Here is a 16,102-nt window from a genome sequence, read left to right on the forward strand (position 1 = left end):
ATTATTACTATTATTTGTAAATGGCAAACCAAATTTTTGTAATAACAGTAGATTAATTTGGTCCAACAGCAAAAGTTATCAAGAGATGTGAAAACGACAACATGAAGCAGAATAAAACTTTTAGATTAAGAATATAATAAGCATTACTAAAAACAATAAAGCAAACTGTATTTTTATGTTACAGAGAAGGATTGTTGATGCGCTTTAATTCCAGCAGTTTTATATTAATACGACATTCCTTCAATATTTTTTGTCTATTGTTATTGACTCCCGAAAATGAGTACACTTCAGGACATTGGTGATACTCTGGACTATCCTCAATATGTCTTTCCACAAGACAAAGAAAAGGAAGGCTGCTGCTTCTCTCTCAGACCCTCCTCACCGTTCTCCTAGTCCCGCCTTATCCATTACTTTTTCCGCTGTCTCCTACCCAACCTAAGACCCCATCGTTTCTACATTGACCGTATTTCAGACTGGCATAGCCATACTGCTGCCCTATATCATCTGAAAGATAAGGTGTTCACTGCCCTCTTGGCGAAGGGTGAGTTTCTTGTTACTATGATAAGCATCCCTAACTTTAGTACAGTTCATGCAGTGAGGTAATCACTGAAAGGAAATTCATTTCTTCACACGTTTCCTGCCTTGCACTAAACCCCACGAAGGTTGCCTTTTCTGTACTTCACCTCTTTACTGCCGCAGAAGAGGTTCAAAAACGCGTTGTCGGATAAGGCTGGTCGTCCACTGGAAGCGTATTCAAGCGTCTTCACGCTCGCGCGTACACGAGAGGCAAGGAGCAACTACAAGCTGAGCAGCGACGAGCGTAGGCCTCGTCCACTGGAAGCGAATATGCGCTGTCAGTGTACGTGAGTTGGCGTTTACAGACAGACGTGTGTTTATTATGTTATGTTAGTTATCTAGTTTTGTAACCTTATAGTTTTGTAGAGGAGTTATACTTGTTCGACAGTACTTACCTCTTGAGGCGTCGGATGGCAGCTAGTAAGTTAGTAAGAAAAGGTATTGTTGGATGAGTCCAATTTATCAGAAGAGGAAGACAATGGGCGAGTATAATCATTTACATAACGATTTGGAAAGAGAACCCGCAAAATTTTCTGACTATTATAGGATGAGAAGAGACACTTTTAATTACATTTTGAATAGTATAGAGCATAGTGTTTCAAAGGAATCAAATTTTAGGGAGACGATTTCACCTAGTGAACTTCTAAGTGTGACTTTAAGGTGAGTGGAATATTTAAACTATTTTAACACATTATAATATTTTATTACTTAAGACTTCGTTACAGTTTAATTTGTATTAAATAAGTAATTACTTCCTTTTTGTGGTTTGTATATAAAACAAATCAATAATTAAAAAAAATAATTTGTGAATTGTAACTTGAGCTACATTGGTTGGCAACATTTGAACTTTGAGAAATTTACTTAAAATTTGTTACAAAATTTTGCAATGGAGAGTTTACTGGTGGAACATCCCACGACGATTCGGATGTAGCATCGGAACTGTATCCTGTGTACGCACTATTACTCTAAGATGAATGTCCAAGTGATTGATTCACAGTTGAAGGCAAGGGATCCTTGTAATTGATTGCGACAAAACTGTTGCGTTCTTGTTCGTCGATCAAAACCTGCTGAAGTTTATTCCTTACTTGGAGTTGCCGGCTTGCTGGAATATTTTTCAAATAAGGTAGCAGGCTTATAAGAAACTGATGTTCACTGTCATTTTTCAATGAAGCAGATGTTTCAAACAATTTGAGCTTAGCTTTCTCAATTTCTAGGAAATGCGCATCACTGACATCTACTGACCTCTTCTTTTTATTTGAGCTGCTCTTTCCTGGAGATCCTCGGTCACTGTTATTTCTGTCGAAATCCAATCTTTTGAGTTTTCCCTTAGTCGGAGTTGTTAGGGGTGGTCCCATTTTTTGAAGTGCAGTTGGCGCTAGTTGTGGTTCGCTGAGATGAACTGCAGAGTTGCTGTTGGAGTTTTCAATCAATGAATCATCTTTTTCGCTCTCTAATTCTAGGTCTTCTTCAATAGCATCTATACTTAGAGTTTCAGTTTCAGTATCTTTTACCGGAGGAGGAATGTTCCCCTTGAGCTGCCTAGGTTCCATAACGTCACGCAAGAAAAGCATTTGATCAAAAAATGGCCACGAGGATTCAAATTCACAGGTGCCTCTTGACCTGATTTCAGCAATTTTTTGTATTCTCTTCTGAATGCATCTCGAAGTCCCTTCCACCTCTTTTTCAATTCAGCCACTGAAAAAAAATTCTATTAACCATGGATTGAGATAAAATTAACGTCATTTAGCTTATTCCAACCATTGGCAATCTTTGTACTATCCGACGTAGGATTCCCTGACATAGTTGTTTTACTTGCTGTGCTATAATGGTTTGTTTCATTACAGGTACTTTGCAACAGGATCATCTTTCAAGACATTGGGGTACACCTATAGGATGTCTGATGTTGGGAGGATTGTTAAGGAAACAAGCAAGGCAATCTTGGACAAATTGCAAGCTACCCACATGGCTTTTCCCTCAACAGACCAAGAGATTGAATCAATCAAACAAAGATTGTGGGAAAGATGGAGATTCCCAAACTGTGTAGGCTGTGTTGATGGTAAACATGTACGTATACGAAACCCACGACATTCTGGCAGCATGTTTAGAAATTATAAACTATATTTCTCGATTGTATTGCAAGGTGTTGCCGGGCCTGACTATAAGTTTATTGCTGTCGATGTTGGCGGTTTATGGCAAAGAAAGTGACGGAGGAATTTTTTCTCATTCGTATCTTTCAGAAAATCTTGAAAAAGGAGCGTTAGGCTCACAATCATTCGCTCCATTGCCAGGAACGAACATAAAGGTTCCCCATGTTATTCTTGGCGATGAAGCGTACCCACTCAAAACTTATCTCATGCGACCGTTTCCAGGAGACAATTTGGATCCAGCTAAAAGGCTGTTCAACAGGCGGCTCTCTAAAGCTCGCCAGGTTATTGAATGCACATTCGGTATAATTAGCAACAAATTGAGACTGCTGCTGAAAGGCATTGAAGTGGAGCCAGACTTTGTTGACACCATAGTTCAATGCATATGCTTGTTGCATAACATTGTCATCGACAAAGAAGGCGAACAACAAGTGTTACCACATGGCCAAGAAGATAGTAATGATGACAACACTACTAGCAGACCTGTTAGATTTACTTCTTTGGGTGAAAATAGGGGCTCTAACGCAGCCTATACAGTAAGGGACAAGTTCGTGGCTTTTTTTTCTGAATTGGAAACTGTATAAAGTGGTGACAAAGTTTAATGCACATTGTGAATTAGGAGTATTTTACATACTGTTACTTGTACTATAAAATAAAGTTGTAAATAATAAAAAAAATTGATTATTTATTTTACCAGATGAATTTGCTTGAAGTAAATGTTGTTAAGCAGTACACAATCACAATTTGTTCATGGTATTACATCTTAATAATGCATTTATAATACAGTAAAATATTTTATACAAAATCATTTATGACACGTTTTGGATCGATAATATTTTTTATATTGCAATTAATTGAATTTCTTTTAAAATACAAAGCAAACTTTAAAATTTTATTATACTTCGCACTGTGGCGGTTAGGTTAGGTTATCATTCTATAATATTACTAATACTGTCTTTGTTACATTATTGATATAATGTACTTATAATAATGTAGGCTAGGTTTACCAAACCCTAGCTAACTTTATTTAACCTAACATAGGCAAATCTAAGGTTATTATAATTGATGCAGCATGTAGTATATTTATATATTACTAAATACTAGAGTCGACAAACGTACCTTCTTCTCCAACTTCTTGAGCTACTTTTGCCCAAAGCTTTCTTTGGATATCCCTTGAATGATACCGCTTGTCCTTCATATCCCACAACGGTGTAAACAATCTTACTGTGTTAATAAACTTGTCGGTATTGTCTTCCATTTTTGTAATAAAACCACTATTAAACACAAAATATAACAATCTATAAATAAAAACAAAATCAAACACACAGTGGACGATTGGCTTCTCTCTGGACTCTGGGCGTACTAGCGTGTACGAGCGACAGATCCCATCCAGACGGGATGTGTAGCGCGAGCGTGAGTACGCCTGTAGCTGCGCAGGAGTTGGCGCCTGCAGTGGACGCGGCTTTACCTGACTCATGGTTTTGGGATCTGTCGCGCGAAGCCGCTTGTTTACGCTTGTATCGCGCGAGCGTGAAGACGCTTGAATACGCTTCCAGTGGACGACCAGCCTAAGTGTTTCCCTGTGGGCGATGTCTTCCAACTCCGCACTAGGAGAGGGAAAACAAATCTTTGGATTGCCTTTCTTCATTGCGGCTCTGACCGAGACTGTGATAATATCCGGCCGGCCAAAGAAATTGTACAATACAGGCAAGCTGATGTACAGTCACGGCCACCAAATAAGGCGGGTGGGTGGATTTGCGCTGCTGCCACGTATGGGACCGGTGAAGCGGAGGAAGGTCGAGAATCGGTCGCTCTCAGGCACAAATTGGCAACGCTGTGTGCACATTGTTGCCTAGTCCAAGCGTCGGGGCGCGCTGACGCTGCAGCTTTCACTCGCCACCCTGCCAGTGCCAGTGCCAGTCGTATTGTACTGTCTGACTAGTTAGTGAGTGTAGTTACATACTGAAAATGGAGGAAGCTGGTAGTTCACGAGAAAATGAAAAAACACCTGTGAAAAGGAGACGATTAGAGGGTATTAAAAAAGTGATTTAAATAGTCAAACTAAATGTGTTGTAGTTAACGTTCTGAATTTTCTGAAAGGTTTAGCTGATCCTGGTGTTCTTGAAACAATTAACTTCAAGAAAAGTCAAGAACTTACATCAAAAGTGTGTAAATTAAGTCTCCGTTCTGTTCAATGATGTGTCCAGGAACAAAAATTGTCACCAACATGTGATTTCTCGTCCCCAAGAAAACAATATTCACGAGAGAAATAACTGACTGTTTTGAGTGACTTTGATTGTGATCTGGTTCGAAGAACAATTTTGGAGTTTTATGACCAAGGTGAGTTTCCAACAGCTGAAAAAGTGAGAATAAAACTTCAGGAAAAAATTGAATACAAGGGAAGTGTACGATCAACTAGGAGGCTATTGCACACTGTTGGGTTTAAGTTTAAGAAAGCAAACGATGGTCGTAAATTTTTGATGGAAAGACAGGACATTGTAGTTGCACGTGCACAATTTTTAAGGAAAATGAAATCTGTACGGGATGAAAACGTTGATCACGTGTATCTAGACGAAACATGGGTAAACCAAAGTCACACAAAACATTTTATTTGGCAGCATTCTGATAAATTCAAATTCAAATAACTTTATTTGTATTATATATAAAAAGGGCGAATTTAGGGCCATAAGGCCCTGTCTTACAATTAACCCTAATATAATAATATAGAACTCAAGTCAAATAAAACTATTACTGAACATTTCAAATAAAACAAAATTATATAATAAAGGTATCTTTAAGAATTTAGCACACATACATTCATACAAAAATTCATACACACATTCATTAGCACCCTATCCGATAAAAGTGGTGGTTTGAAAGTGCCAACAGGGGGAAAGGTGGTAGATTAATAGTGTGTCATGCAGGAAATTCAAAAGGATTTATTCCATAGTGCAAATGGGTTTTTAGATCTAAAATAACCGGTACAGACTATCATGCTGAAATGAATCATACATCATTTAAGAGGTGGTTTTGTGAAGATCTTCTACCAAGTTTGGAAGAACCTACAGTCATCGTTATGGACAATGCACCCTACCACTTCGCACAAATTGACAAAGTTCCCTCATCTAATTGGATGAAAAAAGATATACAAGACTGGTTAAATAGAAAAAATATTGATTTTCTTGACAAGGAAACTAAAGCGGAATTACTTGTAAAAGTGATACCTTTTAAACAACACAAAAAATACGAGCTTGACGAACTAGCGTTGTCATGGGGCCATGAAGTGGTGAGGTTGCCTCCTTACCACTGCCAGTACAACCCGATTGAACTTATCTGGGCACAAGTCAAGCGAGAAGTTGCTACAAGAAATAGTACTTTCGAATTAGCAGATGTTGAAAAACTCACTTCAGAAGCTATAGATAACGTCACCGCTGTCGATTGGGAAAATTGTGTGAGACACAGTGAGAATTTGCAGTCTGACGATTGGGCTAAAGAAATTGTTAGAGATGAAATAATGGAACCATTTATTATAAACCTTAGAGACGACTCATCAGACAGTGAAAACAGCGACAGTGACTGTGACATTGACAAAGATTAAAAGCAAGTAACTCGGAACCACCAAGTGATTAAATCAACCACGGACTGACATATAATTTCACTGTGATTATTTAACCGTAAGTACTAACAATGTCACTTATTTAATAATAATTACTTAAAAATGTTTCTTTATTATTTCTATTATTACACGTGTTTAAAATGTTTATATTTAAAATAATTTTGCTAAGGAAGGCAAAACAAATTGTTTTAAGCATGGTTACTTTTAATAAACTTTATATTTATTTAATTTTCGCTATGGTTACAATACATAGTACTATAGTTGAGTAATGATAAAAATAATAGAAAGTAAAGTATTGCTATTAAAAAAACGTTGAGTAGAAATTGTGTGTATACGCACGGCGCACGCATTGCTCTGCGTGTTTGAATTCAATAATTTAGGTTTGCACGCATTTTCCAGCGAAGTTAGTAAACTGAGAAAAATTTGTTTCGAACAAGAAATAAAGTTTATACCTTTGTCTAAAACTTTTCCACAAAAAAAATGTTCCTAACCAAAAAATAAAAAACTTCCTGGCTTACTGAAATGTTTAATACACCATGTTAATGAATTAAAATTGGTTTGTAGGTATTTAGTATTTAAAAATTACATTTTTGTATTTACATACAAAAATTATATACCGTTATCATCAGCAGTCTCTCCTGAAGCCAATAACACGATTTTAATCTTTGTAACTTGTAAGATGTCATCAGAATCTCAGGAGAAAGCAAACAACATCGTGCTCTAAAATGGATACAATTCAGGGATTATTCTATTTCACGATGTTTGCACAATCTGCCAACGGCGCAATTCCACCCACCCGCCTAATTTGGTGGCCCCGACTGTAGGCAATAAGCGATGAATTGGGTCACTGTGGTCATGAACTCCTGTCTCTCTCTCTTGGACACTTCCCAACACGCTAAGCTATTACTTATTCCTAAAGTTGGCAAGGATCTAGTCCATCCTGAGAACTACAGGCCGATTCCCCTACTCCCGACCCTCTATAAGGTTTTAGAGCGGTTTATGCTGACTTTTAATATCTGAATCCTATGTTACAGAAGCTTCTTTAGAATTCCATACTTTATTGCAGTAATCATACAACAAAACTACACATGTTTGAATCGCATTACTTTCAAACAAACAAAAGTTCTATCAAATATTAAAAACTACACTGTGTACAACTCAGTTGCAGTCTGCCAGGTGATGGAAAGATGTAGTGACACAATTACATTATCATCAGTGTAGCACCCTTCAAGATTTAATGTAATGCATCACTACATTTTTAACACTTCTTCAGTAATTTTAGGAACAAGATTATAGCAGGAGGAGACTACAACGCCTAGCATCAACAGTGGGGCCCGCGTGTAACAACGCCAAGAGGACGACAGCTGCTAATAACGATGATTGCAAATAACTAGCGCTATCAATCCACTGGCATCCCACTTATTGGCCTACAGATCTTACAAAGCTTCCTAGCGTTTGATATTTTATAAACTCCGGAATTCCCCAAAACTGTGTAAACCGCCTTCAGATTAAACGTTTGATCACAACCCAGCTATTGTTCAATATAGGAACTTGGATAAGAGAATACTTTTAAAGGATAAACGATTTTGCTTGTACAACACTAAAACATAAATTGGATATTATATCAATACTTAATAATAACCTGTACCTATAAAATACCTTTAAAACAGACAATAACGCTCTTCCAATCCACAAATATATAATGGAGGGATATTTTAATTTCTCGAATCTTACAAGGTTGTCCTCCTAATTAATATTCCAATCCATCAAAAGTAAGGACAGTCATTTTGGAATTAAATCTTAAGAAGGCACACGGTTTTGACTTTAAAACATTTAGCTTATTAAAGGTAACTAGGTTTTTAAAGGAATTTTCTCTGAAGAATGTATTACTATTGACAGTCTTATTCAATGCCATATTAAGATAGGAGTGTTCGCCATCTCAGTGGAATATAATAGTGAACCCAAAGCCACAAAGATATTAACCTTTTTCGTATATACCAAATCAGTATTCTGCCTGAGGCATCAAAACTTTTTGAAAAACAATTTCTAGAAAAGTTGCAACCCATTATAGAATCACAACATTTAACTGCTGAACAAAAATTTGGGTTTAGTATGCAGCATTCTACAGCAAAACAAGTATATAGAATAATCCATTGTATAAGATAGTAAACAATGTTATCGAAAATAAACAGTGTTGTGCATCTGTATTTCTAGATGTAAAAAACAGTTACCGACGATGTAGTTTTGGTAAACCTGGGCTTCTTTACAAACTTAAGCGTGATTTACAGCATACGTCCTATAAAATCAGTGAAAATTGACTTCATTGTGTAATTTCGTCAGCCTTAAGGCATTTAGATAAAAAAAAACATGCAGGATATTCATTATAAAACTTCAAGATGTACAAACTGACCAAGTAGGAGTGAAGTCAAGACTTCCTCAAGGAAGTGTTCTCAGACCGATTTTGTAATAACTAAACATTCAAAATTTTATATACAAAATAAATAGAAAATAAATCTACAAGGGCATACTGCATTCAATTATGGGAAGCAGCAAATATTAAAGTAATACATTTTCAATCCAAAATTCTACGAGATATTGTTGGAAACCTTTGTAATGTGTGAAAAAGAGTCTCAACAAAGATTAAAAACTAACTACAATAACAGAGAAGTACGATATTTCAGTTTGAGACACCAAGACAAGAAATGTACGGCCTGGCTGTATGGTAATCTAATAGACAAAAAAAATTAAAAAAAAAAAAACACCATGAAGACAATTTAAATTTGTTTTGTTTAGGTTATGCTTTAGATTTTAGAATGGTTTGAATGAGATGTTCGACTAATTCTTTTAAACTTTTCAGTTAACTTGGAAATGTTTTAAGAAAAATTATTATTATGTATTAGATCTTCCAGCTCTTTTATTCGAGCTTAAGTGAAGGTTGAGTTGATTTGACGAATTGATGACGATGAATTACTCATTGTAGACTACAGGATAATAATTAGGTGTTTGTAGTTATAAAACTAAAGTAATTCTTTATTATGTAGATTCTACATCCATATCTATTAAATTAGGTTCATCATATTATAAGAAGTCAGTTTTGTATTTGTCAAAATATTACAATCACGTTTGCTTTATGAAATTATAAAAATATAGGGTATGTAGCATATTCCAGCAATTATCATGTGTTTTTAATTTTATTATTTGAATCGATAGTCAAGTATCTTATTAAATTAAACAACACTTCTAGTTGATGGCCAGTGTAGAAACATCTTAACACATTCACTACTGGTCTAGGTATACTGAGTAACATCAAACATAGTATTAAGCCTTTGTGCCGTAAGGTGTTTGCCAGTCAGTGTGTTAATCGACTAGATCCTAGTTGATGGCCGGTAGGAGGGTTAAACTATTGTAGTTGTCCTGAACATCACAGTACCAGGTTTATAGGAGGTGGAAATGGCAATGAAGTTGTAGAGTATTAAAACTGGAATACTCTTGTCACCAAAGCAGTATTTCTGTGCTGTGCGTCACATGATATGGCCGTGAATCAATATCATATCACTGATAGGCGGCATTCCATTGTTAGATATGTTACATAATGATAGTAATGAATTCAGGGAGGTTTTTACTCAAAAGAAAGACAGTATTGTATTTTTTCAATAACCTAACACTAAAAGATAACATTCTAGAAGGTCTGCTTACAGGTAAATTTAATAAGTGGCCTACACTCGTTATTCAGTTTTTTTAATCGAATGGTTCGATGTTTTTATCCGAAGGAATAATTTGATATTGCAATTTATTTAATTTAGCATATGATTTCAAGTTATTAGTTATAGTAAAATTGTAATGTAAACAACAAACAGCAAGAAGTAACTAATATTTTGAGACTGTAAATGGTAATGAATATGAGGAAAATATGTGAGATATTTCTCTCAAGTGATGAGATTTTTTAAGTAGCTTCAAAATGTTAGTTTGGTTCCTGGTAACCCATAGGGAGAATTATATACTCAAAAAGCCACTTATTCAAGCTAGGCAAGTTATAAATATTGTAAAGTTTCTTTGATATCCAAGTCTAGGCCTAAGTTGGTTTTGTTGTTTTGTAATGTTAGTGTTAAATTTACATTTTTTAAATTGTAATATAAGGGTTTTTCTTGTTACGGTAATTTATTATAACTCTTATTGTGTACAATTTTTACATATTGAATTGTTCGATAAAAACAACCGATTAACGAGTGTAGGCTGCTTATCAAAGTCTCCTCCTACTTACGAATGACTCCAGCCATTATTATGGGCTGAGATACACAATGAGACAGAGGAAATATTGAATTCACCTAACTGTAACTTCCTATTTTATCTCTTTCTGTCTTAAAAGAAAAGTGGTAATATTTGATAATATTTGAAACTTTGTTATTTTAATTTTCACACCCCCCTTCACCTTATTGTTTTGTTTAGGAGTTAGATTATAATGTGCATTTCATAAGTCTTATAGGTGCAGATAAAAGTATTTTTGAAAACGCAAACTAATTTAACTTAGTAACTTACTAATAACTACTTACTAATAAATAATGTAAAAAAGAAACTATACCTTTTATGTAATAAATGAGTGAAACTAACGTTACCATAACTTCCCAAGTTTGTATGCTTCTGTGTATAACCTACTTACAAACTGCTTGTGATCTTTACTAAATATAATTTTCTTGATTAAAAAATGAGATGATAAATTGCCAAACTGGCATTATCATTGTGACGATCGATCATTTTTCAAAGTAAAAAAAAAAAACAGCTGCAATAATGGGAGTTACATTAAAATTTAGTTTGTTCTTTTTCTGTGTTTAGACATATAAAGAACTTTACTGTATTTACAAATAATAACTTCAGACTGTTTTTATATCAGTAAGAACAAAATATTTTAGATACGGGTTTTTGATGCCTTTTAACCAAACAACAAGTTTGAAAACTTGTGATCCAATTAAAACCAAATGTTTATAAATGATAGGAACAAATATAATATTTTTTGAGTATTTAATTGTATGAAGTTCTTATTTAATTAACATATTATCTTTTATTCTTGACCAGATTCCAGGAGTCAAGTATGACAGGATCAAATTTCAGATGCTGCACTGAAAGAAAGGTGAACTTCAGCTAAACTTAACATTTAAATTGAATCAAACCTTCCCACCATAGCCACGTTATGTGTTGCAGACTTGGTTGCTCCGCTATGCTTTGGGATTGTTTCTAAAACATCGTAGTGCTCTCAATTGTGTACCTGATGAGACAATGAGAATACCTCTTCACCTACATTACATTATATTTGTAGTCTAGGGTCTCTGATCTCAAAACATTGGATGGGTTTGTTTTATGCTTCTTCGCCGTCAACTTTTTAATTTCATCAGATGAATATTACTTCCAGATGTTTTTAAACTTATATCTGGCAATCAAAAAAGTCCAAAGTGTCTTTTTGTAGGTTGGAAATAGTTTGAAAATTAATGCATACATGTTTTATTGAAAATAAACACTGATGGATTTGCTGGAGTGGAGCTTTGAGTGTGTTGGGAATCGGGGTCATTGGTTGGTGTAGATCTGGTAAGCAGATTTGGAGGTTTTCAACCATTGGAATTTTGAATGACTCGAGTTGGTCAAAACATGATATTCTTCAGTTTAGGCACTGAGGTTGACCTAGGTAACTAATTAATTTTGTTTTTTTATTACTCACCCTGATGTATCAAGTGAAACCAGGTAGACCCATTTTTCAAGTTCCCAACCGATTTGCCCGAACTGCCAAATCCGCATACTTGCTTGTTGTTGTGGAATATACAGGCTTGAACCCTCATCATCTTTCTTTAAAAGAACATTCTGGTTGAGCATAGTTTGAGGGTGTTAAGGAAATGTAGTGTCCATCTTGGTTCTCAGTTTGCGTTGAAGATATAATTCCACAGTTGTTTGACCATAAGCCAATGGGGTTGCTTGGTTGCAAATCAAAATGTTCCTTTTCTATCATAGGAGTGATATCTATAGATGGATGCAACTTTGGCCTTTGAGATGATTTCGTAAGGTCTGTACAGAGCATTCATCTTGGCCACTCATTAAGTTTACTGTAGATCTGGTGCAATGATTTTTTTTGATAAATGCCTTTGGTCTTATAGAAAGTTCAGAATGTGGTCCTTTGGTAAATTGTGGCGTTGCGAGATGCGTGTACTTCTGGATGTCCATATTGTGCAAAAATACTTTCAGGAAGAATACTACTACTATATGAGCTAAATGGAATGTCTTTGTTGACCTTCAGTTCTGCTGACACATCCAAATGTTTCTTAGTTTTCTTGTAAACTGTATATACTTCTTTAATATTGAACAGGTGAAGTAAAAAGGTTCTTTTAAAATTTTTTCTGATCATCCAATTAAAAAATTTGTGTTTGGATGAATTGTATCTTTAAACTAATATATCTCCCACAATTCCGCCACTAAATATAAGAGTGTAAGTAAAAATAATTTATAATCACTCTTATGGGGCTAAAATCAAAATGGCCACTAGTGTAGCCGGTTCTTAATAATTGAATAATCTACACTCATGAGACACTGCATGTTGCTAACACTTTCGGATTTTCACTGTTAACTAGTGTAACTGATTTTCCCATTATGGAAATTGAACTAAACATCAAATAGTAAATTCGCCGATCACTGGAAAATGAATAACATAGATTGTTCTTGTAGAATTTGAAATAATATATGTATTTTAATTTAAGCATTTATCAGTTTTGAATGGAATGGAAATGAATGTTTGAGTGGGTCAAATAGTCAATGAGACAACAATTGAACATATTCATTTTTAACTTTAAACCTCACTTTGAACACCGTTTATATGATGTTAAGGTCAATAGTGTATTTATTTCGTTAGGAATTAATTCTTTTTTTAACTACTTTAACTGCTTATTTCCATTATTCGTTCCTTTCTCATAAAATGGCACACAAAGTGCCTCCTAAAAGATCTATTCTAATGTTAGTAAGTGTTAAAAAAATTGATTCTTTCATTATTAATAGTCCGAGTTTAGTACATTATGTATACTATTAAATTCAGATATTCTATTAAAGTTTACTTTCAGTAATTTTTATTCATGAAACTTTGCATCAAACATTTATAATATATTTATGGTCATTTTTAAAATATCATAATTTAAATTGATAATTTTTTGTCATGTACATTACAATATCACTTTAAAGTCTAAAGTGACAGCTTTATAAGACCTTTTCATTTGTTTTTGCATGTTTAATTATTTATTAAAATTGTTATAAATTTGAATCACTGTATCACCATTAGGCAAAATATATTTACAAAAGTCACTAGTATGTAACTATAAGAAATATTTGTAATAAACAAAAACAGTACGGTACAAAATTAAAAACTTAAAAAAGAATTTCTTTTGGTATATAGATATTCTGCCTAAGCTTCTCGAAAATGTTCCAACGTCAACACTAGCCAACACTAAGGGGCCCCAACTCACTTTAGAAATGCAGTCGGGCAGCACCTTAACGCAATATATGTCAAACGTTGTGGTCTCTTCGCCCCCGAGATCCCCGGATCTTTCACATCAAAGGGACCACTGGCTCCCTACGTGGTCTCACTCCCACAATCCCAGCGCCTGTGTCACTTTTTGTTTTAGAGCCATCTGTAAACAACTCAAGCTCCGCTGGTGGAAGACTGATGGAGTCCTTAAATTTATACAGCAGCCAAATGTAAAGTTATCATACCACATTCTAAGAGTTCAAGTATCCGTTTTCGATATATTCGGAATCAATTATTTTTTTATTTAGTCTGCTGCTGTCCCTTACTTTTTCCTTATTTCCATTAATTATTGTTTGGCTATACTGGTTTAGTAAATTGATTATGTAAATCATTCATCAGATCTTTCTGAATGTGTGATCATGTAATTAACATTGAGCCATGTTCTTGTCTAAGTATCTTTTAGTTATTTAAATTTCTGGTACTATTCGAAAGTACTAGGTAGCCTCCTACTTTGCCTTCTCAATTCAGCCCCTATTCTTACCTGTAATAATACAGCAAACGTGACAGATTTTAGCTAAAGGAGAACGTAAGACTTCTCTGGTAAACATTGTTTTTTCACTCACACTTATAAAACCAGTCTATGTTGATAATTGGAATGTAAGTAAACTCATCATTTGAGAATATTTTTTGCCAATTAACTGACTGTTTCAAATTGTCTTAAACCTCTGCAGAAATTATTTGCTTTGTAAACAAATCTTTAGTGCAAAAAATATGTAGACTTAACTCTTCTTCTCCAGCCAGCTATTCATTTTTTACAGTTTTTAAATGTTTCCCCTACAGTGAAATGTGAACTTAAACTGCCAATACAAGTCCATAAAAGTTGGATGTTCTAATAAGTTATTATGCTGTCATAAAAGGTCGATGATCTAATAGCATATGCTGTTATTGCAGGTGGTTGCTGCACTTGATTTTCCAAATTAAAACATGGAGGATAACTGCAATGTTTTCTACGGCACCATTTGTAATGTCTGCAAGAGTCTTCCGAACCATCCAGAAGCAATGAAGTTCTGTTCAGGGTGTAAGCTCGTTCAGTACTGTGGCAATCACCATCAGAAGACAGAATGGTGTGGTCATAAAAGTTTTTGCAAGAGTATACAGCACATAATGAAAAGAACTGGCACTGATCATGTGTTCAAAGACGCGTCTGAATTTGCTGAAAAGGATTCTGTCCAATGGAACAACCTACGTATGTCCGTGATAAATCTTGTGCAATTAATTTTAAAAAGACCTTTGACAACTGTTGAAAATCAAATCCTCCTCTTCCCACCAGTTTGCAGCTTTTGTCGTGTCTACAAGCCAAACAAAATGTTCTCCTGTGAATCCTGTCATAGTGTGCTCTTTTGTAGCAGAGAACATCAATCGAGTGACAGCAAACATTCAGGGGCTTGTAAATCACTAGCTATGGCCTTTGAAATCAACATCACACGATTTTTTAAACAGTTCGTTCTCTTTGACTGTATGAAAAATTTTACACCGCCAAATGAGCTGCCGCACAGTATAGAACTATTTTTAAAACAAGGGAACAGTTTGTCGATTGAAAATGTTATGTACAGTCAGCCGCTGTCCTATGCTTTAACTCTAGCGTATGCCATCAGTAAAATTGGTAAGGTCTCAAGAAACAAAATGACAGTCCATGTTGTTGGTGCTGATGCCATGGAAGCACAAGCGTTGTATACTTTTCCAGTTATTTTCAACTTATTAAAATTAGCTCATCTCACAATAGTAATGATTGGGCCAAACCTTCCTGATGATACCATTCTTCCTTCCGGACTCGAACAGAAGTGTTCTCTCATACTGATAAGTAAAAAATTGTATCACGAGTATGTCTCAAGTGATGCTTTCATACGTCCTGATGTAACCGTTGTATACAACTGCGGTTTCTGTGAGTTCAGTGACGTGCCTGAAAAAGATATTTGGAAAAATACATTGCCTTTTATTTTGAATCAAAGAGATTGTTTAGTGATTTTGACCTCTTACACTGCAGAAGAATCGAGGCAAGATTTGACCAGATTGGGTAATGTTAGTGACCATGTAGCAAGTTACAACGTGTTGGTGGCGAATGAAGAGAATCCTTTCTGTAGTTTATGCCCTCTCAGAAATTGGGAGGCAGGGTTCGAAGCTGTATTTTATGTGAATAAATATATTTCAGTGCTACAAACTTAAAGCAGTATATTTTATTACTTCCTGTTTACATTGATTAATTGTGCCTCAACA

General features: G+C 35.0%; 3 protein-coding genes across 6 annotated transcripts; 2 read left to right on the forward strand and 1 right to left on the reverse strand.

Moving 5' to 3' along the window:
• Positions 1 to 1,541: 1,541 nt before the first annotated feature.
• LOC124365306 lies at positions 1,542 to 2,165 on the reverse strand. Its single transcript, XM_046821276.1, has one exon. It carries the CDS (start codon positions 2,145 to 2,147, stop codon positions 1,542 to 1,544), a length of 606 nt encoding a protein of 201 aa, XP_046677232.1. The 5' UTR covers positions 2,148 to 2,165.
• A 3,556-nt stretch (positions 2,166 to 5,721) lies between these two features.
• Positions 5,722 to 6,318, forward strand: LOC124365307. The gene has a single exon (XM_046821277.1). The coding sequence runs from the start codon at positions 5,722 to 5,724 to the stop codon at positions 6,316 to 6,318; it is 597 nt and encodes a 198-aa protein (XP_046677233.1).
• A 2,812-nt stretch (positions 6,319 to 9,130) lies between these two features.
• On the forward strand, positions 9,131 to 16,052 carry LOC124364144. Of its 4 annotated transcripts, none has more exons than XM_046819387.1 (2): positions 9,131 to 9,152; positions 14,780 to 16,052. In XM_046819387.1, exon 2 carries the CDS (start codon positions 14,813 to 14,815, stop codon positions 16,049 to 16,051), a length of 1,239 nt encoding a protein of 412 aa, XP_046675343.1. In that variant the 5' UTR covers positions 9,131 to 9,152; positions 14,780 to 14,812; the 3' UTR covers position 16,052. The 4 variants fall into 4 exon arrangements, with proteins under 4 accessions (XP_046675343.1, XP_046675339.1, XP_046675341.1 ...); XM_046819383.1 differs by having other exon boundaries at positions 9,144 to 9,270; XM_046819385.1 differs by having other exon boundaries at positions 9,150 to 9,335.
• The last annotated feature ends 50 nt before the right edge of the window (positions 16,053 to 16,102 follow it).

This window comes from Homalodisca vitripennis, chromosome 6 (assembly GCF_021130785.1).
Source record: "Homalodisca vitripennis isolate AUS2020 chromosome 6, UT_GWSS_2.1, whole genome shotgun sequence".
Taxonomy (NCBI): domain Eukaryota; kingdom Metazoa; phylum Arthropoda; class Insecta; order Hemiptera; family Cicadellidae; genus Homalodisca; species Homalodisca vitripennis.

Excerpts from the sequence above, each read along its gene's own strand:
- LOC124365306 (XM_046821276.1), bottom strand. The coding sequence starts at position 2,147 with ATGCTTTTCTTGCGTGACGTTATGGAACCTAGGCAGCTCAAGGGGAAC.
- LOC124364144 (XM_046819387.1), top strand. The coding sequence starts at position 14,813 with ATGGAGGATAACTGCAATGTTTTCTACGGCACCATTTGTAATGTCTGC.
- LOC124365307 (XM_046821277.1), top strand. The coding sequence starts at position 5,722 with ATGAATCATACATCATTTAAGAGGTGGTTTTGTGAAGATCTTCTACCA.